Here is a 25393-nt window from a genome sequence, read left to right on the forward strand (position 1 = left end):
ATAATTGCAGATTTGAGGGCTTTCCGATCATTTTGAATCGTTTTTGTGTGGCTGTCACATGAAATATATTTATACAACTGACTCAATTATTACTTTTATAAAATTAAAATTAAAATTAAAATTATTTTTAATTATTATTTGATATTCCGTATGAATTAGATTTGTTCCTGGAATTTAGGATGAGGGAGCAAGACAAGAAATAATGTTTAGTCTTTGCTGGTATACAATAAGCAGCAAAAACCACTTAATACATCACTGTCCCTTGGATAAACGTGTCTCTTCCTTTCCTTTCCCCTGTAAAAACACACACACACACACACACACACACAAGTTGCAACTTCACTCTCCCCAGAAATATCTGGCGACAATAATCAGCAAAAAACACGCGAAACCCAGAAATTAAAAATCGAATTCAGCTAAAAAATTCAGAGATCGATCGGTCGATTGAGGCATGTGTTGCGACGGAGATTGCAGGCCTTTGGGCTTCATGATGGGTCTCCCCTTCGCGCTGCTTTCCCTTATCATCTCTATCGTCGGCGGCGCAGTCTGGGTTGTCGGGTCAGTTCCAAAATCCGAATCGCTGTTCAATTTTCCTCTATAGATTACGGGGAGGGGAAAATAGTATTACGAAGGTGGTATGCCTTCGCAACCCTAATGTACTTTACTGCATCTGCATACGTACGGTGGTGCTTAGTTGTAGTAGAAAGAAACGAGTAAAATCTGTAAATGAGCTAGTTGTGATAAGTTAGTGCGTGTTCTGTGTGTTTTCTGCGCGAGATTTTTAGAAATTAGTTTGGATTTTGGTGCATTCTGGGACAATGTTGGGAGGTGGAAATGAAGGGTTTAAGGAGGACGACAAGTTGGGGGAGCGTAAGGTTTACAGTAGGAGATCGTTTAAAGGGCTTGAAACGAGTAAGAGCAGTAGTAATTTGTTGAGGGAGCAGCAGCAGCCGAAAGTTGTTTCTGACGGTCCGAGCTCGACGAAAAGATTACATAATTCTGGTTTTGATGTGGGTTCGGATAATTTTTCTAGCCTGAGCCGTGATGCATTGGTTGTCAAAGGAGGGTTTCTAAGGCAGGAGAATAAGGTTTGGATAAGTCTGCCCATGAAGTCAAAACATGAGGCCCTTGAGTTAAAGAGGAAGCTGGAGGGTGAGCGGGATATGGTGCGGACTTTGATGAGGAAGATTGAGGCAAATGACGGGCAAAAGAATGCAACGGACAGGTTTGATAATAGAGATGGAGATAAGGTGGCTGTTGAAGTAGGACCGCCGCGAATGTTGAAGCCGTTAAAACAGTTGAGTGTGTCGGTATACGAAAATAGCAAGGGTGGTGTTGATAAATTGGAGAAAGAGAAAAGGACGCCGAAGGCAAATAAATTGTATAGAAATTCAGAGTTTTTGCTTGCGAAGGATAAGATTCCTCCAGCTGAAAGTAACAAGAAATTCAAGTCGAACGGGAAGAAGGGAGAAGGAAGTGGACTGAGAATGGAGAAGTTTCCGAATCAAGTATTCAAAAGTTGTAATGCACTCTTAGAGAGATTGATGAAGCACAAGCATGGTTGGGTGTTTAACAAGCCAGTAGATGCAGTTGGTCTAGGTTTGCATGACTACTTTGAAATTATAAGAAACCCTATGGATCTTGGTACTGTGAAAGATAGGCTAACCCAGAATTGGTACAAGTCTCCTCTGGAATTTGCCGAGGATGTGAGACTTACATTCCGAAATGCTATGACATATAACCCAAAAGAGCAAGATGTATATGTAATGGCTGAACAGCTGTCAAAAGTATTTGAAGACAAATGGACTCTCATAGAGGCTGATTACATGCGTGAGTTGAAGTTGACTGCAGATCTTGATGTGGGTTCACCAACACCTACATCTCGGAAGGCTCCTCCACAGTCGCGGGTGAGGGGTGATACGAAGAAACCTAATGATAGATCTGAATCAATGACCTATTCAGTTGATCCAAAAAGGAAGACAATGAATATTGCTCAATCTGGCAAGGTTCCTGCCCCAAAGAAGCCAAAGGCGAAGGATCCAAACAAAAGGGAGATGACATATGATGAAAAGCAAAAACTTAGCATAAATCTGCAGAGTTTACCTTCTGAGAAGCTTGAAAACGTTGTTCAGATCATTAAGAAGAGGAATCCTTCTCTTTCACAGCAAGATGATGAGATTGAGGTTGACATTGACAGTGTTGATACAGAGACTCTTTGGGAGCTTGATAGGTTCATAACCAATTATAAGAAGAGTTTGAGCAAGAACAAAAGAAAGGCTGAGATTGATAATCAATTAATAACTGGTGTAGAGCAGAACACCAAAGAAAAGGTAATTTATTTGTACTTGGTTAACTAAATTAAGTTTATTGTGAATTTTATTGATGCATTCCTTCTTTTGTTGGGATTTTCTGGCCTTCTCGCAGATTACTGCCTCAGTTGTAACAGAAAATGCAAAAGGAAGTAGAGCAGGTAAAATTTGCAGAGGGTAAAATTTATTTGATCGCCTCAAGGTTATTAGTAGCAAAACTATTATTTCATCTTTTTTTTCTTTAATTTTCTTGAGCAGATGAAAAGAAAGTTGTCTCACCTCCAATTGATGTAGAAGAGCCGGGCCGTAATGATGCAAATCAAGGAATCAGCCAAAGCAGCTCAAGTTCAGATTCGGGATCTTCATCCAGTGGTAGTAATTGATAATTATCTGGTTCCTGTTTATAGTATATTTCTCTTGGCCTGTTGAGATGTAATTATGGCAATTTTCGGGTCCACTCAGAGGTATTCACTTACCGCTTATTATTTTATTTATTTCAGATTCTGATGGTGAAAGTTCCTCAGCCGATGAATCTGACGGCGGAAACTCACAAAAGAATTGAGTTGCTGAGGTACCCTATTTCCCTTTGCAGGCTTTTGAACATCTCTCTTTGCCTTTACGATTTGACCTTTTCTGGAAGACTGTCCTTCTGGTCTTGTCCTCACTCATGCATGCTTGTATATGTATTCTCGAAACTCGTACGTGTGAAACATCAAGTGCTTCTTTATCTTTGGTTTCTTCAGCTGCTGTCATTTAATACTTTAATAACTCATTCATTGTTTGGATATAAGAATTATTTGCTGTTGTTTATTAACCCATCAATTGGTTTGAATCTTTTTACCATCTCAAATTTTTTGGTTATTGGCAGGATAACATTTAACATATGTGTGTTTGTCGTTATGCTACATCTTTTATGAGGGCTAAAGCAACAGAATCATTTTGTCATGCAGAAACAGGATTTGAAATTTAATGGGGCATTCAATTTTCACCTGTATGCCTATTTATCTTTTGATTCAGAGGAAGTCAAGACTTCCTCGGATCTTATCAAACAAATTAGCACGATTAATGCTCTATTTTGTCGCATCTGTCTTTTTTGCTTGTTGTCTAGTATCAAAAAGACCATGGACTTGATTGCTGTGTCAAGCACACGTGATTAATATACTCAAACTAGTCTGTACAAATATGGGAAGTCTTTGAGGTGGCTGCATACCTTCCATGCTGCAAAGTTCAGTTCTAGATAGGAATAAGAATCTGCTGACACTGCTTTTATAAATGAATTGGTATTTCATGCATGAGTTAATCTTTTTCTGTAGTTGAAACTCCTTTTTTACTTTAGTTTCTGTAGTTTAAGCAGAAGCAGATGCATACAGTTTTACATGCCCATGGCATACGCACAGTAAACGTGCCTGTCATTAATGTATATTAACCTGAAACAGGTGTCACACAGATGGAGATGGTCCTTTTAGAGTTATCTGGACTTGTTTATGTATCTTACATATGGAAAGGATGAAAATATTTTTAAAGAATATTTAAGAAAGCATACTAATCTTAATAACAATAAATGTGCACATATTAAAAAGGCTTACACATAATCCTTATTAAAAGTGCTTACAATATGCATAATGTACATTATCTTAATACTTTAGTACTAGTGTACAAATATCTATGATAGATAATGTCTGAAAATTAGATGCTCATTTTGCAGAAGCATGACAATTGTTTGCTGATTGTTTGTGCTCGAGTGTAAGTGCTAGCTTAGTTTTATCAAATAAAAAGCCTTGTAAAAATCACTAAAGCCACAGTTTCTTCAAGAGCCAGGGGTCACACCCTTGCCAGACTGCTGATGATTCTGACACTGGTTATCGTGGAAATTCTTTACATCTACAATACTTTTTTACAATTGTTAGCATAAGGATTTAAATATGTGAATGAATGAGATATGCTATAATTAATGGATTTACATGAACACGATTTCAGTGTGCATTTATTTGTTGATCGTTACCTGTAGCCTATAATTTGCAGAACCATTTTGGTTATTAGTCACAAGATTTTATGTTTCACGAATATTCTGGTGTTATCCCAACCTCAAAAGAAAGCTCTTGTACAGTCCATAGTTTTAGGCATTCCTGGTTCCATAAGAGGAAAGGGAAGTGAAAGGGGGAGGAATGTCGAGTTTTTGGTTTAATTTAAAAGGAAGTAAATCCCAAATGTTTCCCCTTGTCTCAAATGATGAAAATTATGGGCATGGACAGTGTAGTCAATGGCGTGCCATGGGCATGGCGCGCACCTTCTCTATGGCGTCGCCGTAGAGCGCGCCTGGGCGCCATTTTGGCTGCCCAGGCGCACCATAACAAAGAGGGCCTGGGGCCTGGCTGCTGGCTGGGTGCCCAGGCCCATGAATTAAAAAAAAAAACCTAAATATAAAAGGAATTTTAGCAAATTAAGTACTTTGCATGCATGGGTAACTTTCATTCTTGACTCTTCTTTATTCAGTTCTCTCTTCTTCCTCCGCCAACGCATCTTCTTCTCAGTTCTTCTCTTCTTCTTCTCTTCCATAGACAGTGACTTTTTTTCTAAGTTCATGAAGTGTAAATCTTTATCGTGCACAGCAGTACAAGCTCTAATTATGCCGATTGAATCATTGAAATTGATGTGATTTTATTAATCTTTGAGTGCTTTAGTTGTTCTGTTAGTGTTTTCTTTTTGCGATGATTAACTACAGTATTTTATTGTATGTTTATGTCGGTATTTAGTATTTACAGCTTAAAGTCTTAAATTTGCTTACTATAAGGCTGTACTTTAGGACTTTTGCTATCCTTCAATGGTTCAGCATTGGTCGTTTTAATTATATGAAGTCTTGTTATGTTTAATTTGTTGTTTTATATGTCTTATTTAACTCCTTATACATTAATCTAGTCAAAATAATACTAGTTATATAAATATATAGATTATTTCTTATATTTGCCCCATCCTTCGAAAAGGCGCGCGCCGTGCCGTGCGCCATGGTTCCAGGAGCCCTTGGCGCCATTGTACGCCGTACGCCACTGACCACTATGGCTAGGGGCTCTGGTCTCTGGGTTTTCTGTGATGCAGTTTAGATGAAAATGGTTGGGAGCCATATACTGCATGATTTCTTCAAACTGAAATTGTTTGTGATACATTAAGGTTCTTGTGGAAGAGAAATGTCTTTGAAACACTTGATATCTGGGTTATGCTGTTGAACTTTCTTTTACGTGAAATGGTGATGGCTGCTGTTATCGTACATGATTTTTGCACTCTGTGTGAAATTAAAGTTCAAGGCCTCGTTCATTTTCCGCTTTTTGGGAATCTAATTATGTACTATCTTTTCGAGAATCTTATTTGCGTATCACTAATGCATCAACTTTTGGTAGAGAATTACCATACTTCAATGAAATCCATTCCAATTTGATGCCTCTGCTGAGCAAACAATACGTAAGCTATGAGCTGTCTTCGGTGTTGGTTTCTTGACTTTTCCTCTTTTGTCCTGGCTATGTGTAATCAGTGTTTGTGTTGGTAGTGGTGTTGGGAGAAGTATTAAAGCTGGGGAAACTATAGCAAGAGCAGACAGCCTGTTTATTTGCTGCCTGAGTATCTTAGTTTTTACTAAATTGTCTTTCAGTCAAGTCAGACTTGCTTACAGATCTCATATCATTCTGGCCATTAACTTATTCTCCTACCAATTTGCAGATCTTGATCAAATCTCAATACTGACAACAATGCATCTCAGTCTTCAAATAGTTCTAGCACCTCTAATTGTACGGTAGATGATATCCTTCAGAAATTGCAATCCTCTCATGGAGCAGCCAGGATCCTTCCTCTACTGAATTTGTAAATTCCTGTAGTGGGTGGTAATGTTAGACTTGAAAGCAGATTTGTATGATATTTGTAGATGCTAATCGTGTTCATCTCATATTTTGTAGATTGCTGACAAGAACTAGTCAGTTTGTAAGATATATGTTTATCATGTTTGTCTTGTAGTTCTGTACATTGTTGAGAAGAACTAGTTGGTGTGTATGATGGGTTTAGGTCATGATTGCCAATTTAAAAACTTTCATGGCATCATGCCCCTGTTCTCTTACTGTAAGATTGTGGATTTGAATCTCATCAATGTCGGTGTTTTTTGCAGTAATTCTATGTATGTTGGTGTATATTTTAATTTGATATCTTGATTTATATTTCCCGAATGATATAAAAGATTATTTATATTTAAAGAAACATTAAAAAAAATATCCGAGATTCTTCATTTCTCAAAGTCTTCATGCTAATTTTGACTAAGTTCCCAACAAAGAGATGAGAATCCCATTTTAAGACACTACGCTCATATTCGGTTTCTTGAATTCTAAGCTCATTTACATTCATGGAAATGAAGTGTTTGAGCATTTTAAATCACTGTACTTAGTAGGTTCGGTCTTTCTATTATTGACCAATGAGAAGTACACTTCTAAAATAAAATCGTTTAATTTGAATCAAATAGTATATTGTAAAGGCGTTCTAGTCGTCATATGCGAGTGCATGATAGATCACAGTCTTTAGACTAAGATAGATTCCGCTAATGCAATAAAGTTATTGATTTAATCTTTTACATATGTTTTGGTATTACAATTTTTCAAGTGTTATTTTTGTCGAAATGGATGTGATCTTTATATGTGTGCTTCTTGTGAGCTTTAGGATTTCAAATCGTAAAATCATGACATCCATCTTATTCAAGATGAACTCGACCACGAGTGGTTATTCTAACTGTAGCGATCTAAATTTTATTAAGATATTGACCTAACAACACAGAATTGAGTCAAACAACCTATGCAAAAACCATTTGATCGTCAAGTCAGGTTAAGAGGTAGTTTATCCATTTATCATGTGGTCTTGTCTCTCGAGTAATTTTTGTTCAAACCTAACTCGATCAAACGTAAAATAATTATATGGTAAGTGTAATACTTTTACTGTATGATTGATTTACAATTCAAAAAAAATGACTGATTACATAACAAGTGTATCATGTTTATTTTGAAATTGATTTGGGTACTCAAACCTGATCCGAGCAAAATTTTCCTCTCAACAGCTACACTCTCGAGCTACAGCCTGTTTGAACTAGGCAAATTCTACATACGTTCAACTGAAAAGATTATTGATTATGTTAAAATTCTAATATTATTAATACAAAACGAACACTATAGTTAGGCCACCGCATACAGGACAATGCTGTCTTGGGAGAAAGAGTGTCCGTATTCAAGTGTATGTTCTGTCTGAATAAATTTTTAAAACAGGAAAATGTTATGAGGTGGATGCAGTGAAGGCAATCACATGGAGACGTGAGCTGTTGAATATGACAGCCTTGTTTTACGAGTTCACCACCCCTCTTGCGTTGACCTCCTTTTTCTTTTTGTTTTTATGGGATTTGGTTATATTTTTTTTTTATAATTTAAAAAAGTATATTTATCACTTCTTATATTTTTCTTTATTTAATAAATAAATTTCTTTGTAAGTTAAAAATTATTAAACTTATTAATATTAACAAAAAAAACCTTAGGAATGCTAGATTTACTAGTAAAAAATATTTCGCTACGGTTAATCACTATAGTCAAATAAAGAAAATCGTAGCAAGTACAAATTAAACATGGCTAAGCAACAGTCATTAATCGTTGTTTCTTTAAGTGTCGCCAAAATATTTGCCATGGCCAAAATAATGACAAATATTTTGGCTATGACTAAAAAATATAGCGAATATTGATTAGACGTGATAAATATATTGTTTTGATTTTATTTAGTCGTGGTTAATAATATTGATTTATCATGATTTTTTAAACCATGGTCATTTATAGTGTAGCGAAAACTCAATTTTCTTTAGTCATATAATTTCTCAAACCACAATAGGTTTACGTGTAATTACACAAAAGTTCAAAGAAGGATAATTATTCCCTTTTTTTTCATACAAGAAGCTATCGAAAAATATCACATCTTTTCATATATAAAATTAAAAGTTAATTACACTTTCAACTCTCTAAAATATAAAGGTAACAAAAATTACTGTAATAACATTGACCATAATTTTTAAGATGAAAATGCTTTTAACATATGTGTATTACAATTATTTTCCCAAAAAATTAATTTAAATTATCATAAAAATTTTATTTAAATAAAATATTATTCAGAATTGATAATTTTTATAATTAGTATAGAAACTTGAAATTCTATAGACTTAAAACCATCATATTTTTCGATACTTATTTTCAAATTTTACTGTTTAATGTATTATGTTGTTATATATATAAACACTTATGTGTGTAGAATTTTTAACAAAAATATTGTCAATACAATTTTAAAAAATTATATTGAACTTTATGCATGTATTGTAAATTGTACAAAATATATCTAATTAATCTAATGATATGGTATTTGAAATATTTATTTATGTAATTGAATATAACATGATAATTTTAATCTAATGCATGTGAGAAGGTATATTTTCACTTTGATAAGGGTAATTTGATCAGAAAAGATTTGTTCAGCCTGCAGTAAGTCAGTAATAAGTTAATATAAGTAAATGTGATTTTCATTCAAGTTTTTTTACTAATATCAATAAATTTGATGAATTTCAACTAATAGAGGGGTCTATTTGATAGATGAAAATAAGCGTCAAGAATATCAAATATCAAACATCAATGTACAAGCGCCATTACTCTCCTCTCTCCGACAAGATATTTTTTTAAAATAAAATCACTCAGATTTAAATTTACGCAAACAAAATGTTAATGGGCCTACCTTAATTAGAATAGAAAACCTACGAACATAAGGTCATGGATTCAATTTTCACGTTCTAATTTAATAGTAATTATTAATTAATTTTTCTCTTGCACACTTATGCAACCACCACAAATTGAATTCTGGTGGCCTATTGGCAAGAGCACCTTGCATCCATGATTTTGATCATAGGTTTGAGCCGCTTAAAGAGTAATTGGAGAACCAGCACTGATCCTTCTGAAATTAATGGGGGGAAAAAAATACCATAGATTGAACTCAAATACCCCTGTAGGAGATTAAGCCCAAGCTGATGGGATATTCCCTAGGGAACAGTAAAATTAGTTATACATATTTGATTGATAATTAATATATCGGTTGTTATTAGTGATTGAAACTAACTCACTCAAAAAAGAAAAAAAAAAATTGAACCAGACAATAACTCAAATAAAAACTTCAAATAGTAACTAATATGGGGTTTAATGCAATATACTTTATGTGATATTACAAATGAGCAAATTACCTTCCTATGAAAAAAAAAAAAAAAAACATAGTAATTGACATCCCTATGTATTTTAAGATAGAGCAACTTTTACATGCCTGTCTAAGGAGGTGAATTGTTTCATTTTAAAAATACAGGAAGGTCAATTGCTGTATTTTTAAAAACATAGGGAAGTATATTTTTATTTTTTTTTATAAAAAAATAATTTGCTCATTTGCAATACCATAGCGGGTTATTTCCTTTTTGCCAATTAATACCTTAGTGTTATATCAAATGGTGTAATTCTATCAACCTCAAATTCAACTTCAAAATTTATGAAATAATAACATAAAATTGTTCATCAACACATCACTACTAATTGTAAAAAATAAAAAAAAAATCTATATTAAAGAAACTAACATATCAATTAATTAAATTCAAATACATGAACTCATCTTAATTACCAATAATTATTAACCAATAAAATTATTATCCCACTTCAATAATTGATCTTATAAGAGAGTTTCTGATAATGGGTGAGACAACTTCCAACATTTCAAATAAATAATTCTTTCACAGTGAATCCGGAAAAAGATAAAGAGAGGCAGAAAAGGAGAGAACAAATGCAAAGTAAGGATGAGAGGAAAAAGAGACTTTATTCCAATTTAACAATTCAAGAAACTGACAGCCTACCAATACCCACTTTCAATTCTTAGAAAAAGAAACCAAAATGCCTTTTTTATTTTTGTATTAATACCTAGTAAATTATTTAATTAATTAAAAAAGTAAATGAATATTTGAACATGAATACAAAAGGACATAATTTTATCCTGTTAATAATTCAGGTACAATTACATTACGTATTTTTGAAAACATATTTTATACAAACATTCGTAAATGAAAAAAATAAATTGACTTTAAAAGAAGGGTTAATTACACTTACACTCCCTCTGAAAATACTAAATTATACTTTTTTTCAAAAAAAAATTGAAATTACACTTACTCCCCTCTAAAATTTTTTGATTTACACATGACCCTGTTCCGTTAGGGTTTGGATGAAAAATACTGATGTAAGCAAAAAAAAAACAAGTATATGAATTTTCAGTTTTGCTCCTCATGTAGTAGCCCAAGGTATATTTTTATACTTTAAACAAGCTAAATGTAGAATATATATAGATTGATGTTAACACCATTATATTTTCCCTCCATAAATATTAAATCATGGGCAAAATTAGAAATTTATGTAATTTATTTTGCTAATATTAATATTTTTAGTCTAAATTCTAACAAAAAGGGATGTAAAAAATGAATATTATATGACTTCAATTTTGAGTTCGAATTCAAATGAAATTTTATAAGTCTTGTAGGTCCAAATTTGAATTCAAATCCCCAAAATATCCTACAACCATAATTCAGTAAAAGTAACACTAGAAAGGTATCGGTTATAGTCCTCCAACATTTCAATGCGTAACGTGGTTTGGAGGATAAGATTGAGAGAGTAAATTACATATAGTATCCAGATGGTATATATTTATAGACATGATGGAATTGTATGGTTTAAAGTAAAATAATTCAATTTGATTTGACGGTTATGATAGTTATGCATATACTCAGGATCTGGACCGGGCTGAGTTTACATCCGTACGACCCTAAGCATAGAGTTCACAAACTCAAAATCTTCTATCAGAGTAAAATTATACTTGAACGGCTTTTCAGTTGTTCTAAAAATTTCGATAGCGCTCTCAAGTTAATATACTTATACAATTGACTTTTAAATATTACTTTTTCATAAAATTAAAAATTCAAAAAAAGAAATCTCATTTAAAATTGGATATCAATCAGATTTGATCCTCAAATTTAGGATGAGAGAATAAGATAAGAAACAATCCTTACCCTTTGCTGGTAAACAATAAGCAGCAAACACCACTTATACATCACTGTCCCTTACATTATAAGCAAATAGACGTGTCTCTTCTTCTCTTTTCCCCTGTTAACACACACACACACACACACACACACAACTCCACTCTCTCCAGAAATATCTCACGACAATAATCAGCAAAAGACACACGAAACCCAGAAATTAAAAATCGAATTCAGCTAAAAAATTCAGAGAGAGATCGATCAGATCAAGCGAGGCATGTGCTGCGACGGAGATTGCAGGCCTTTGGGCTTCCTGTTGGGTCTCCCCTTCGCGTTGCTTTCCCTCATCATCTCCATCGTCGGCATCGCCGTCTGGATAGTCGGGTCAGTCCCAAAATCCAAATCGATGTTCATTTTTTCTCAATTTTTGTTCATCTATGTGTGTGTGTGTAGGTTGTTGTTGAGCTGCATATGCCCGTGTTGTCTGTGCGTGACGGTGTTGGTGGAGCTAGCGTTGGAGCTCATCAAAGCCCCTATTCATGTCATGTCATGGTTTACTTCTCAGATCCCCTGTTGAGAATAATTGCTCTCTCTCTCTCTCTCTCTGTTCTTCTTGATTTCTTGTAATATTTTTTGTGATTTTTTCTTTAGCTGATAATTGACATTTCATTTCCTGCTTGGTTTGATCTACTGCTGAAGAATTGCTTGTTAAGTTCTAATTATTGGCATAAAATAATTAAGTATGTGTATAGAGGTAGATCTTCGGTTTGGTTTGTTGCTTTCACCCATTCTGTTCTTAGTTCAGTGATTGATTTATTTTTATGGATAATTATATTTATATTTGCACTCCTCCACTCTTAACACAAATCACTCATCTATTTTGTATAATTACAGGGACCTTCCTCATAAACTTCAATATTATTAAATAAATTATCCCTACTTTGACTGTCAGGTATAATTTTTATAGAAAAAATTGTAATTTTGGTCCCAAAATATAGGACGATTTACAAAATTAGTTTCATATTTTTTGAAATAATCAAAATTAGTCCCACACTTTAGGAAGACATTATAAAGTTAATCCTATCGTTGCAATATTAGTGCTACACTTTTAGTAAAAAGTTGCAAAATTAGTCCCACATTTTATAAAAATTTTGAAAAATTAGTCCCAAATGTTGCAAAGTTAATCTAAAGTACTGTAATTTTTTTTATCTTGGGACTAACTTTGCAATGATTTCTCAACGTGTGAGATTATATTAACTATTTCAAGAAGTATGGGACTAATATTGCAAATCATCTTATATTTTGTGACCAATATTGCAATTTTTTTTATTTATATAATTATACAAAAGACCGTAATGATCTATACATTGTAAATGTACTTTTTATCCTTCAGACATTACATTTTTTTAGAAAAATTATTTCAAAGTAGGAAAGGGGAAAAGCAGAGAGTAGGTGGTAGCCCTGAAGACAAGAAAATGATAGTTGGCGAAAAGAATACAACTAGCCCATAAAACTACTTCTATCCAAATTTAATTATATATATTTTATTAATTAAAAAAGAATAAATATAAAATTAATAAAGTAAAATAATTTTAAATGATGGTATAAACAAAAAGTTATAAATTAAATTAATTAAGAAAAAATATAATTAAGTGCATTTTAGGTAATTCTCATTTTACCAATAGTGATAGTTATTATAGATGTAACAATTATTCAATGGCTCTATAATGTGTTGCACACCCTAAAAAACTATTCAATGCAGTGTCGGACATGGCATCGGCGATTTAAAAAAAAAAAAAAATGGTGTAGGACACTGTCTGATACATTTTGGAGGCGTGTTTGACATGTTTTGAATTTTTTTTTAATTTAAAAAAAATTGGTTGTCTTTAATTAAAAAAATTGAATTTAATAAAAAAAAAAAAAGAATTAATTCACTTTTCTTAAACTAAAAATATGATGATGAAATTACAAAAAATTTCGGGAAATGTTCACGATAACTTAACTAATTTAAATTATTAAATTTTTTAAAATAAATTGATTATTTATATTTTTGAAGCCATGTTCGATTAAAAATGTAGATATAACATATGCTTATTTTATATTTTATCTTAATATTTTTCATATTGCATATTTTAATTTTATGAAAAGCTGAAAATATATAATAAAAAAGTTATTATATATAGTCATGTCAGTATTATATCCTATTTTTTTTATATTTTTTATGCCAACATATTCGTGTCGTATTGTATTCGTATCAATGCATCATAGATTAGGTTCAGTTATAGATGTGTGCATGTGCGGGAGGACAAAAAAATAAATAAATAAATTCACAATGAAATTAAGGAGAAATGCACTTTCATTTCACGCGCTAGAGCGTATTGTAATTCTGATTTTATAATTTACAAGTTTAGCACATTCAATCCCATACACAAACAATTATAAAATTCGGACAACAAATGCCATAAATTTTATCCTATGAATTATATCCATAATTTTTTATCTTTTCAGACCAAAAATACTGTAATTTTTTATCTTATAAGACTAAATACACTAAACTCATAAATTGTGGGATAAAAAATACATATACTATTGTATGGGATCAAAAGTGCAAATTTTAGATGAAATTGAGTAGCCAGCTAACTGCCATCCTTGTTCAATTTGTAACACAAACCATCACGAGAATTTCGTACTGTACTCGGTATTACTTGTTTATTATTATTACAACATGCTCCGAAGGTTGATGAACTACTCTCAAAAAGGGGACGAGAATGAAGATCAGAGTCTATATACATCATGAGTTCCAACCGATCAGAAGGCCGATACTGACAGAATTCTGCATCTGAAATTGGAACTACCAGGCCCTCATATACTCTTTCTAAGTTCCTTTACCAGCTCTCCTGCACGAGTCTCCTCCGTGTATTCTGCTTCGTTGTTCGGTTTCAGTACTTGGGGCGGGTGCCGGCCAACGAGCAGTTCCTTGGCTGTTTGGCCTATTTCCACTATAGTTTCGCCGATGGCATGGAGGATGCTGCTGCCCCATTCTTGTGCTGATTGGCCGTGTTCTTCTGCTCCTTCCCGATCCCACTCCTGGAATTCATCTGTTGGTGTTTCCCATTGCTCGTTCCCTGCATATTGCTGCTCCTTGCTAGCGATTGTTTCTCCCCAGTCTCCCTAGCAAAAACCAACGATTGATGAAACGGGCACAACTATACAACGAAATTTCCTGCCTCAGCATATATTGTAAAGCATGATAACTATACAGAGATGCACCAGAGTAAGTTTTCGATTTTCTCTATCCAGCTAAAAGAGTGCAGAGTTGCAGCCTCTTAGATGTGATGTCCGCCCAACCTTGCTTCCTACGAGGCCATACGGACAACCTAAGTATAAATAGTTCGTTGGTGATCCTCAATTCTGCTTCGCACAAAAACATATTGATAATGCTTCAAGCATGTTAATTTTGTTCTTGCAATTACTTTCTTTTCATATTTTCTACAAACGTTCACAATCTGTCAAAAACAAGTCCTACCACAACCAAAATAAAGTTAGTTCTGCATATTTCAATTAAAACATCTGTAGTTGCTGCCCTGAATTTATACATTTCAATGTGAATGCATAGATAAATACTTCTGCTCATTCCACTCAAACTCATGTTTATCTTAGATTACTTCAAAAGAGGTTGCCTATATGGTCGAACTCTTGAAAACCCATGGATTTTTGTCGTCACCAAGTAGTGTGTATTATGTAGCGCCAATGTAATATGAGCACCTCTACTGACGGAACATGATCCACATTACTTGGAGCTTTTCAACACTGGCCATATAAAATGCAACGCTCATACGAACAGATGGACTTCTTCCTGATTGATTTAGTAAAGTAGGAGATGAAAGACTAACAATTCTCTGAGCCAAGACTTGCTGTAATTCCATACCTAATATCCTATTATGCCCAATTGGTTATAAACTTCAATTCACACATCATTTCTTGACTCTTTAGGCAAACTCATCCTGTTCCACTCAAATCCTTAGAATGGCATTACAGAAGAAACCACCCAAGAATTGTTACTCAAACTGCGTATTACAGTTTCATCCTTCTTCCACGACTTCTTCGTTTTCGTACTGCGATGGGGTTTGATGAAATGCCACATCCACAAATATACATAAACAACAGCATTATGCATCAAACTATGACTAAACTTCCAACATAACAGGCTCGACAACAACGATAACAATTTGTACCTAAAATTAATCCAGAACGTAGACGTCTGATTTTCTTAATAGGAGTATTAATTTATACCTCATATTCTGTAACAATTTAAATCTACTGCAGGAAAAGCAATCATCTGCACATTAAATGCATCAAAATCAGTGTTTTACCTTATCATGTGACGCTCTTTTTGCTTCTAACTCTTTCTCAGCGGCGGCCTTCTTCCGAGCTGCATACTCAGCTGCACTTTCCTCAGTAGCCACCACCGCATCCTTAGCAGCAGCTATCTTCTCTCCGGCGTACCCCGCCAAACTCTTCCCAGCACCGGCAACCTTATCCTTTGCAACCACCACCTTCTCACCCGTATACCCTGCAACGCTCGACGTAATGCCGGCCACGGCCTTGGTGGCCTCCGCCGCCTTCTCAAGAGTATAATGCGTTGCCCCCCACCCGGCCACAATCGCATGATCCTTCACTTCCGCAGCCACTTTCCCCGTATACTCTGCCACCCCCTTGCCACTTTCCACCGCCACTTCTTTTGCAGCCACCGCTTTTTTCGCGGTGTAATCCTTGGCCTTGTGCAAGGCCGACGCACCCTTTTCTTTCGACTTCTCGTACCTCTCCTCCGCCGCCCTGATGGCTTCCGTGGAGTTCTGCTGCGCCTTCGCCCTCAAGTTCGAAATTTCCTCCAGTGAAGGCACCTGACTCTCTTCTCCGCCGTGATTTTCCTTTTCACCAGTTCCTTCCTTTCTTTCGCCATAGACAGCAGCCTGCTGCTCTTTTTCTTCTTTTTCAGCATGAATTTGAGAAGCCCTTTTCTCTCTTTCAGTCTCTTCTTCCAGCCCTTCCTCTCTTCTCATCCTATCTGACCCAGAAACTTGTATCCCGACAGGAGGAGTTTCAAACTGGTGGGGTTTCTCACCATGAACAGGAGCATTATGTTGCTCATCTCTCGCCTTTTCTGCAAGAGACTCAAAATGGGTTGTCATTTTCGGGACTCTATCTTTCTTCACCACTGTCTCACGTTCATCTGTAACATGATTCTCTCTTCTCAATTGCTTGGACGCCATTGCTAAGCAGTCAAATCAAAGACAACCCCAGACCTTTCGGTTTTAGTGTTTGATTTTATGCGAGTACTGAAGCGAATGAGATGCTATAGAAGAGACTGTGAAGATGTCTTCAACTTGGGCAGCTGATTCGAGATGAAGATTGACGGGTTTGGAACCAATTTCAGCAACGTGTTGGGAATTCAGCGAATAATGGCATGAGTCAGCGACTGAAATCCTCCGGGTGCGAACATGTGGCGTACTGCATGAGTCAATTTGCGGTTTATGTTCACATGTTTCCATCTATACCTGTGAATTGGTTTCTTTATAAGAAACTTTTCGTATGTCGAGAGGGTATTATTCTGTAGATGAGTGTTATTCATTTCTTATACAAGTTTTTAAAGTTTACCCTTTCTTGATACATTTGCTAATTAGTTTATGATGGGTATATTAATAGTATTTATTTATTTATGATAGTATAAAAATAATTTTTATATATAAGTCATACAATAAATGCATATTTCAATTACATTATACATATGAGTATTTGCAAGCACTTAATGAAAAAGTTTTTTAATTTTTGATTCCAAAAAAATACTTTGGATGTCAACTTTTACTTTTGAAACAGCAAAAAAAGCGATTTTAGACAAAAAATTAGAAGTACATTAGGGAATACTTCTAGCTTTGGCTTTTTTGTAAATAAATTCAACTTTACTTTTTACTACTTTATTTTTATTATAATAATCTTAATTTAACTTTACCGTTTTATATTTATTTTAAAATTAATATCAAAGTTTTTAAATAATTTGAATAATTTAACAATAATTAAATTTTAATTTCATATATTTAATATTTTAAAATTATTATACTTATTTGCTATAGTATTATGATACTATTTGATTAATTAATAAAATAATTTTTATTTTTCTGCAATGATGCAAATTTAATTATTGTGTATGAATAAATAATTATATTACTTAGTGGAAGCATTATTAAACATATTTTTTTAATATCTTTTAAAAAATAAATATGAAATATACTAATCAAAATAAAATTTATTATTCTTTATAAAAAAATAATTATTAGTGACAAGCAACAAGTAAAATAATAAGCAAAAAATAGTATTTTTAGCACATAAAGACAAAACAGTCTTTAATCAATAAATTTATTTTAGAAGTAATTTTTTCCAAACACTATTTAATTTTTAGCCATTATATGCTTTTCGCTTTTTTTTTTTTCCAAATACTATATACTTTTTATTCTACCCCAAGACCCGCCTCCTCATGAACAAGCTCCACTTCTACCCCAGAGAGAATCACCTCTCTCGGGTGTTCCACCTCAAGAGACGAAAATAGAATTATTGTAGGAAACCTTACTGGCTATGATCCATGATGCACCAACTCGAGCTGGCACATAGGTAATAAGCCCAATTCACAACGCTCTGTCTATAGTAGAGGATTCTTATCTGGCCTTAGCCGTAGCTCTACCAAGCACAACCATTTCTCCCCCGCTATCTTAGCCGAGGCACTTCTAGCAGGTGTGAATTAAACCTTTTGAAATATGATGAGACGGGAGTTCCACAAGAACACTTGGACAAACTTTATGCTAAGATTGATTGGTATGACTTGAAGTGATTCCGCCTACTGCAAAGTCTTCGCATACACTCTCGAAGTGTACTCTTACGTAGTTCAATCAACTACCTATCGGAACTATCTCCAGCTAGAGCAATTGACCTAATGTTTCTTGCATCACTTCTCCATTAATAAGAAATACCCAAAAATTGTTGCATACATATTACCATATGCTAGAAGGAAGATAAGACGTCGAGGGATTCCGTCCAAAGATTCGTGGGGACAATACATGAGGTGTCATATATCAACCACAAGTTGTTGGCTAGCACTATCCAATAAAACTTGCATCATGAAAGGTTTAAAGAATCTAAATCGGGGAAGCCTCCTAGCACTTTAAAGAAGTTGCTCATCCGATCGCAGAAGTATATCATAATAGAAGAGTCCATGGTAATGGACTACCTCTAGTGTTAAGAGGAAGAGTAGAGAGGAAGAGAAGGAGTCGAAGAATAAGGAGAAACGCCGACATTTACCCCCTACTAGCTATGTGCATTACAGCCCCTAAACGCCACAAGAGGAGAAAATTGATAGTGATAGAACAAGGGTTGATCAAACAATAACCAAGAAAATGAAGGACAATTCCAAGAGGTTCAAATTTGACAAATATTGCCACTTCCACAGTGACATGGGGCATATGATGGAGGAATGCCATCACATAAAGAATGGGACAAAAAAATTGATTTAGCGGGGACACTTGAAGGAGTATGTCAACCAACGTATACAAGGACACCAATTCGACCAAAAGCTGAGTGGGCAACTTTGAGATTGGTGGGATGTACGTTTTAAATAGATTCTTTAGTAGATTTCACATATATAAAATTCATTTTAAAAAGTTCTTTTAAGTAAATAGTTCCATTTTACAGAAAATACTCTATAAAAACCTCTTGAATTGAATTTTATATATATTTGTAAAATTCACAAAAAAATCTAGTTAAAATGTACATTCCACCAACTTTTTTCCAGAATCCTAAGTGTTAACATTTAATAAATATTGTTAAGATTTAATTTTTTAGTGGAAAAATTGTTGTTTTCTGTTGTCTTTTCTTATATAGGTTATTATTATTGTTGTTTGTGTTATTGAGAGTTGTTGCTATTGAGTTTAATTTTTTAGTGGGAAAATTTGTTGAGGTTGCTGTTCAGATATGATAGAATAGGGGGACATGACTGAGGTTCCACGCAAGCCATATTCCTCGTGAAAAAAACAAAACAAAACAAAGAAACATAATGTGATAATCATTAATTAATTCCATGAATGTAGGCAAACCCTTGGATGCCCCAAAACAATGAGTTAGTGTACAATTGAATCATCCCATTCTCTCATCACTCTTATTTACCCACTTGCACAACAAATGTGAAAGAAAAAGAAAACCCCTATAAATATGTATGATGATCAAAAACAATGAATTTCAACTGAAGAGGGCTGCATAGAGCAGCAGATTCCAAGTGTCAGGGAGCCCCGGCAGGCACCAGTGGCTGCAATCTAAGCCGTTGTGCAGGCTGTAGTACGTGGGATGTGCGTCTTTTCTGTACTGGGAGAGCTGTGTGATGTCGAGCAAGTAGACAGGCTTCTTGATTCTGCTCAACACTTTGTTCACTACCACTGATGCTAATGGAGTTCCTGCCGGATACCTTATTCCGAAGTACGGTTGTGTCTCACTTTTGCATGATTTTAATGGTTCGTTCCAATCCCGACCCCTACAGTTTTTTCGATTTTATTGAAGTAGTCTATGAGTATATGAAGTACAGTTGATTCAATAGTAGTAATAACAATAACAACAACACTGCCTGATTATTTAACTCGGAAATTTTTTATATAAAAGTTAAAAAATTCGGAAAATTCGTTTTGTTTTTAATATTTTAAAATAAGTGAAAGAGCTGTGTTTTCTGAACATGAATAGTGAATGGTTCGGAAAATCGCAATTCTAGCATTGTAAGTATGAGGGTGGCGGTTGCTTTAGTCCTATAAGAATTCATTATTGATAATTTTATCCTATAATTTTAAACATTTGGCACGTTGAGGACAAAAGTATTTGGAATTCGCTAAAATGGCAAAAAGTGCATACGACATACATATGGTCAGCTTAATTGGGTACACTATTTCTGACATTCTTGGTCTAAATGTGCAAACGCTTTAAAATTATAGGATAAATTTGTCAAAATGGACTCGTGCAGAACTAAAGTTATCACCGTAATACTTACATGCATAGAATCCCGTGAATCCTCCTAACATATTCTGAAGATATTTTCATGAAATATTTTTCTAAAAGAATAATTCGATTATAATAGAGAGTTAAAATACATTATTGTCTCATAACAGTGGTAAAGAGTCGATGATATTATATAAAAAAATATATATTTTTTGAAGAAAAAAGTCGTCGATTAAGAAAATAAAACATTATTTTAAGACGAGGAAATAAAAAGAAACAAATAATAAAAACAATAAATATGGGATAATAAGTTGAAAAAGAGTGAAAATATTAGTAGAAGGGGGTAAAAATTAAGAAATACATACTCATAATGTGTGGGTGAAATTCCTTGAAAGAAGACTTTAGTTTTGGAATGATCAACATTTCGGTTCACCCATCTCGCCCATGTTGTCAACCCTTTGTAGTACGCTATCAAACGGTTCATATCTTTGTATAATTTACCTCCTTCCTCAATGTAATCCCATCTGCAAAAAACCACAAACACAAATTAAATAAAATGAAAATAAATACTTTATAGATCTCTACGACTCAAAATTCATAATAACATCAATACAATCTATCACGGAAAGACAAAATCGACTAAAGTTAAACAATATTCGTTATAGTTTTACCCATTGCCGAAGTATTTGCCACAGATTTTAGTTGTAGCAAATATTTTAGCCTTACTTACAGAAACAACGGCTAGTAGCAACGTGCATCCGTGGTTAATTAGTGTTTGTCACAATTTTTTACTTTTAACCATGATAATTCACCATAGTGGAAGGTCATATTTCTTTCAGTGTGAGTTAATACATTAATATAACACAGAATAATGAAATAAGTTACAATAAGTTCACATAAACTGATACAAATATTCATATATTTGATGAAAATCAAACTCAGGATCTTGAAGCTAAAGCAGTTATAAGCAGAATAATATCCCATTTCATGAAACTTCAGTTTTATCAATTAAGTTAGGCCTCATCGACAAATTACATTATAGTTCTTTTTCATAGTTTATGCCTATGTTTTTAAGTGAATTGACCAAATTTTCATATTTAAGGAAAATAAAAATCTATATATTTTTTTTTCATTTTTATTTCTTCACTTATTTTATGGTATTTAATGTTATCTTCTTTTCTCTTGCATTGCTCATTATTTAAGTTTAATCTATTTTATTTATTACTTTATGGTATATTATTTATCCCACTTACTTATCATCTAATTAAGAAATATAATATTAAAATATATTTTATTCAAATACAAAACTTAATAAATAATTTTGGTTGAGAATCTTACGGTTGAGAACTTTTGGTGTGAGTCCACCAATGCCACGTGTTGAAGATCAAGACGTCCATTCCTCTCCAAAAGTCTCCATTTCGAATGGAGTCGAGCTTCAGAACTCGTCCCACCTTTTGGTTCTCTAAGTCAACAAGGTATGGAGTGCGATATAATAGCAATCTAACCCCATAATCCTGCATGCAAAATAATTATCTGTTTTAATCATTATTATCAATCAAATTCCCAAAGAGGGTATCTTGATAAATTCATTATGTAAATCAACATATGTACCAGCTATAGGTGTTCTATTCGGTTAAACGAATCGAATCGAATCGAGACTTCGATTCACCATTTTTAAAAATCGAAAACCAACCGAAACAGTATTAGTTCGGTTTGATTTAAACCGAACCCAGTTCGATTTTTTTTTATTAAAAAACCTAGAAAAACCAATGTTTTAAAATATATATATATAATTTTAGTATTTTTTTAATTTTATCTAAAAATACATGTACCAAAATATCAAAATCTAAAAAATAAAATGTATAATAAAAAAAATATTTAATAGTACATATTTCAAAACATAAAATTAGCACCCATTTAAAATTAAAAAAATATAAAATTCACGTTTACTCAAAGAGTGGTGAACTGGTGCCATGGTCTGCATAACTACCTTCTTATAGGTTTTTATTTTGTTTCTTATTAATCAAAATTTACAATTTTACGTACGTTATTGAATAATAAAAACTACAAAAACATTATATTTAAAACAATATATATCAATATGCCATAAATTAGTAAATATAAATCTAAAACAAGCATGAAAACAAAAATGTGGGTGCGGCGGCCTAACAACAATAATGAAAGTGGGTTTTGCCAACAGCAACTTTATAAAAGTGGGTTTGTGGGCCTTCGTTTTCAATACAGTTATCACTAAAAAGTTTCAACCAAAGTTCATCACCCCCCCCCCCATCCCCACCCCACCCCACCCCACCCCACCCTTTCTTCAATTCCCTCTGACAAAACCAAATTCCACAGCCCCATTTTGAATTCAACTTCTCTCTCTAAATATTTAATAATTTTCAATCATTTTGTTGCCTATTTTCTTCAAACTTCTTTCTCTTTCTACTCATTACTGCCACTCATCACACCATAATTCACGCTACCAAACTCTTATTTTTATTCGGATTAAATTTGATTTCATATAATTAATATTTTTATTGAATTATATATCAATGATACGATAAGTATATTAATTTTTAAAATTTAATAATTTTATATTTAATTATATTTATCATGTAATTAATTCAGTTCTGATAAAAAAAATTTGGTCAGAAACGTGGGGAGTTTAAAGTAGCAAAATTGAGACAAACAAACACAACACAAATCAATTACTACACATTAAAAACTTTACCTTCCGAAAAGCAACACAGGGAGTACAAGCATATAAAGCATGCATGCATCTCACAGCCCATCATTCAATACGCATAGTCCTTGAATTTAAGTGGGGGAGGGGATATAATTGGAAAACGCTTGTTTCTAATTCCTTTTATCACCAAAGTCGCATTTATGTATAATCACTTGTGTTTTTTTGTGTGTGTGTGTGTCACACAAAATAATAATATTGCGTCAGTAGAATTTATATTGTACTGACGGGATATTATTTTTATATAGGACTGTCGTTGACCCCAAATTAACAAAAAACGCATAATTAAATACAATAAAATAAAATAGTTGGTAATTAAGTGTGAAGTTAGGTAAAAAATTGATTACCAGGAATGCGACTTCAGCTAGACCATCTCTTCTGATGAGTGAAGTCCTCGCGTTTGGGACCGACGAGTGTATCATACAACTCAACGACTCCCACATGTTCAGACTCAGTGAGTCGCCCACGAACATGATGTTCTTCCCCCTGAACTTCTCCAAGAATGCCACCCCATTGAACCTGCAAATACCAGAGAAAAAAAAAATAATTTCTATTATTATATGTTTGCTATGTGCGTGCGTGTGTGTCTGTGTGAGGCACAGAGTCATATATGTGTGTGTGTGTGTGTACCTGGGTAGGTTGCATGAGAAGGGCTGCCATCTGTACTTGAGGTACATTTGATCAGGTCTTTTGTACTTGAGGCAGTTGAATTCGTCGTCTATGAAGGGACAGGTTGAGAAATCGTAGAGGGGGTATGAGGCGTCGTAAACCCATTTTCCCCGGAAGACATTGCAGCTGCCGGCCAGCTTTCTGGCGGCGTAGGTGGTGCCATTGAGGTGGCGCTCGGCCTCTTCCGCCGCCGTGGCCTGGTGGGAGAACAAGAAAGCTGAGATAAAGAGGGCTTTGAGAAGAAGCCCCATTTGTGGGATTAAAGTTAAGATTCGGAGTTCGAATAAATTAGCTGTATAGTACTGTAGACAATGCTTTACATGCTAAAGGGAGAGGGTGGGTAGGGTGGGTGGGGGTGCCGGGGGGGTGGGGGGTAGGGGTAGGGGTAGGGGTGGCTGAAAAATTGGGGTTGGAGGGGCCAGATATATAGTCCTAACGGTGGGACCTGCCGGAATTTATGAAATCTTGGATGGGTTTGATTTGTTGACACACATGTGGGGTTGGATCAAATCATCAACTTCTTTAGTTTTAATTCTTGCTAATGGGGTCTAATTTTATCGTGAAGAGTCTATTTCAATATTATAATGTCTTTTAGGTACTTTATCATAAATAATTGATAAATAATTTTTTTTTATTGAAATTCGTTTGACTTAATACTAATCAAGATCAAATTGAGCAATCATGAATGTAAGAGAAATCTCTATACCACGTATGTTTTGTTTTTTACAATTATTTTTCTATTCACACTATAAGAAATATAGCATTTAACCACACTTAGTTAGCATGTTAAATAATAAATAATTTTATCAAATAGACATTGACTACGACCGTACAATGATAATTGATCGTTGTTTACGATGGTGGAAAAATATTTGTCATGGTTAAAAGTCATGACAAATGATTTTATCATAATTTTTAGCTGTAATAAATAATTTTTCATAGTAAAAGTTAATATTTTTTATATTAATTTTATTTAACGGTAGTTAGTGATAATTGCTTACCATAATTTTTAATCATTTCATGGATATTATAGTCGATAAAATTTGACAAAAAATAATTCTTAGCAGCCCAAAAATTGCAAATTCATATTCTCATGGGACATTATAAACAAAATTTTATTATTTATAACAAAAAAAAAATCTATATTTATAATATTATTATAGAAGTCAATAATTGAAGTATATTTTATTTTTTAAAATTTTTATTTAAAATTGGTAATCTGGTGTAATAATATAATAGTTAATTTGAGATGGAGTGTGAGTTAAGGATCTTTAGTGGATGGCAGCTCGATTAGGGAAGTAATTTTCCGTAACTTTGATGTGGATATTTGAATTTTGCAGATTTTTGTGAAGACAAATCATGATCCAGATCCCCAGTGATCATGTGGTAATAGATGTGACAGACTACCGTAACGCATACGTGGTGCCTTTTCGGAATATATCCATGTTCCCATGCTAAAAGAATAAACAAAAGAATCATAATACTATGAAGATTGCAGTAATCAATGAATTCTCAAAATAAATTATTTTGAATTTTCAGTATATGGTT

At 33.7% G+C, this 25393-nt stretch overlaps 4 protein-coding genes across 6 annotated transcripts; 2 read left to right on the plus strand and 2 right to left on the minus strand.

Annotated features, from left to right (window-relative positions):
• The first annotated feature begins 236 nt into the window (after positions 1-236).
• Positions 237-6459, plus strand: LOC105178445 (transcription factor GTE4). Of its 2 annotated transcripts, none has more exons than XM_011101913.3 (5): positions 237-2330; positions 2425-2470; positions 2568-2678; positions 2810-2880; positions 6018-6459. In XM_011101913.3, the coding sequence occupies exons 1-4, from the start codon at positions 819-821 to the stop codon at positions 2869-2871; spliced, it is 1731 nt and encodes a 576-aa protein (XP_011100215.1). In that variant the 5' UTR covers positions 237-818; the 3' UTR covers positions 2872-2880; positions 6018-6459. The 2 variants fall into 2 exon arrangements, with proteins under 2 accessions (XP_011100215.1, XP_011100214.1); XM_011101912.3 differs by having other exon boundaries at positions 240-2330; positions 2568-2681.
• A 5003-nt stretch (positions 6460-11462) lies between these two features.
• Positions 11463-12193, plus strand: LOC105178444 (signaling peptide TAXIMIN 1). Its single transcript, XM_011101911.3, has 2 exons — positions 11463-11793; positions 11863-12193. The coding sequence occupies exons 1-2, from the start codon at positions 11687-11689 to the stop codon at positions 11984-11986; spliced, it is 231 nt and encodes a 76-aa protein (XP_011100213.1). The 5' UTR covers positions 11463-11686; the 3' UTR covers positions 11987-12193.
• Positions 12194-14082: 1889 nt separating this feature from the next.
• LOC105178443 (uncharacterized) lies at positions 14083-16850 on the minus strand. 2 transcript variants are annotated; one of them, XM_011101909.3, is made up of 2 exons: positions 15783-16846; positions 14083-14580 (listed from the first exon to the last, which is right to left on the minus strand). In XM_011101909.3, exons 1-2 carry the CDS (start codon positions 16680-16682, stop codon positions 14272-14274), a joined length of 1209 nt encoding a protein of 402 aa, XP_011100211.1. In that variant the 5' UTR covers positions 16683-16846; the 3' UTR covers positions 14083-14271. The 2 variants fall into 2 exon arrangements, with proteins under 2 accessions (XP_011100211.1, XP_011100212.1); XM_011101910.2 differs by having other exon boundaries at positions 14356-14576; positions 15783-16850.
• Positions 16851-19503: 2653 nt separating this feature from the next.
• Positions 19504-24199, minus strand: LOC105178594 (protein trichome birefringence-like 39). The gene is made up of 5 exons (XM_020699398.2): positions 23807-24199; positions 23524-23695; positions 21772-21947; positions 20799-20957; positions 19504-19981 (listed from the first exon to the last, which is right to left on the minus strand). Exons 1-5 carry the CDS (start codon positions 24094-24096, stop codon positions 19693-19695), a joined length of 1086 nt encoding a protein of 361 aa, XP_020555057.2. The 5' UTR covers positions 24097-24199; the 3' UTR covers positions 19504-19692.
• Between the last annotated feature and the right edge of the window lie 1194 nt (positions 24200-25393).

Source organism: Sesamum indicum, linkage group LG12 (genome assembly GCF_026168435.1).
Source record: "Sesamum indicum cultivar Baizhima isolate 11 linkage group LG12, ASM2616843v1, whole genome shotgun sequence".
Taxonomy (NCBI): domain Eukaryota; kingdom Viridiplantae; phylum Streptophyta; class Magnoliopsida; order Lamiales; family Pedaliaceae; genus Sesamum; species Sesamum indicum.

What these genes read in the sequence shown, in the direction of transcription:
- LOC105178594 (XM_020699398.2), bottom strand. Translation starts at nt 24,096, where the DNA reads ATGGGGCTTCTTCTCAAAGCCCTCTTTATCTCAGCTTTCTTGTTCTCC. An exon ending in TTCTCATGCAACCTACCCAG is followed by an intron (nt 23,696 to 23,806) that starts GTACACACACAC and finishes TGGTATTTGCAG; the next exon opens with GTTCAATGGGGTGGCATTCT. An exon ending in ATTTCACCCACACATTATGA is followed by an intron (nt 19,982 to 20,798) that starts GTATGTATTTCT and finishes AAAAAACTGTAG; the next exon opens with GGGTCGGGATTGGAACGAAC.
- LOC105178444 (XM_011101911.3), top strand. Translation starts at nt 11,687, where the DNA reads ATGTGCTGCGACGGAGATTGCAGGCCTTTGGGCTTCCTGTTGGGTCTC. An exon ending in ATCGCCGTCTGGATAGTCGG is followed by an intron (nt 11,794 to 11,862) that starts GTCAGTCCCAAA and finishes GTGTGTGTGTAG; the next exon opens with GTTGTTGTTGAGCTGCATAT.
- LOC105178443 (XM_011101909.3), bottom strand. Translation starts at nt 16,682, where the DNA reads ATGGCGTCCAAGCAATTGAGAAGAGAGAATCATGTTACAGATGAACGT. An exon ending in AAAGAGCGTCACATGATAAG is followed by an intron (nt 14,581 to 15,782) that starts GTAAAACACTGA and finishes GGTTTTTGCTAG; the next exon opens with GGAGACTGGGGAGAAACAAT.
- LOC105178445 (XM_011101912.3), top strand. Translation starts at nt 819, where the DNA reads ATGTTGGGAGGTGGAAATGAAGGGTTTAAGGAGGACGACAAGTTGGGG. An exon ending in AGCAGAACACCAAAGAAAAG is followed by an intron (nt 2,331 to 2,424) that starts GTAATTTATTTG and finishes GCCTTCTCGCAG; the next exon opens with ATTACTGCCTCAGTTGTAAC. An exon ending in TTCGGGATCTTCATCCAGTG is followed by an intron (nt 2,682 to 2,809) that starts GTAGTAATTGAT and finishes TATTTATTTCAG; the next exon opens with ATTCTGATGGTGAAAGTTCC.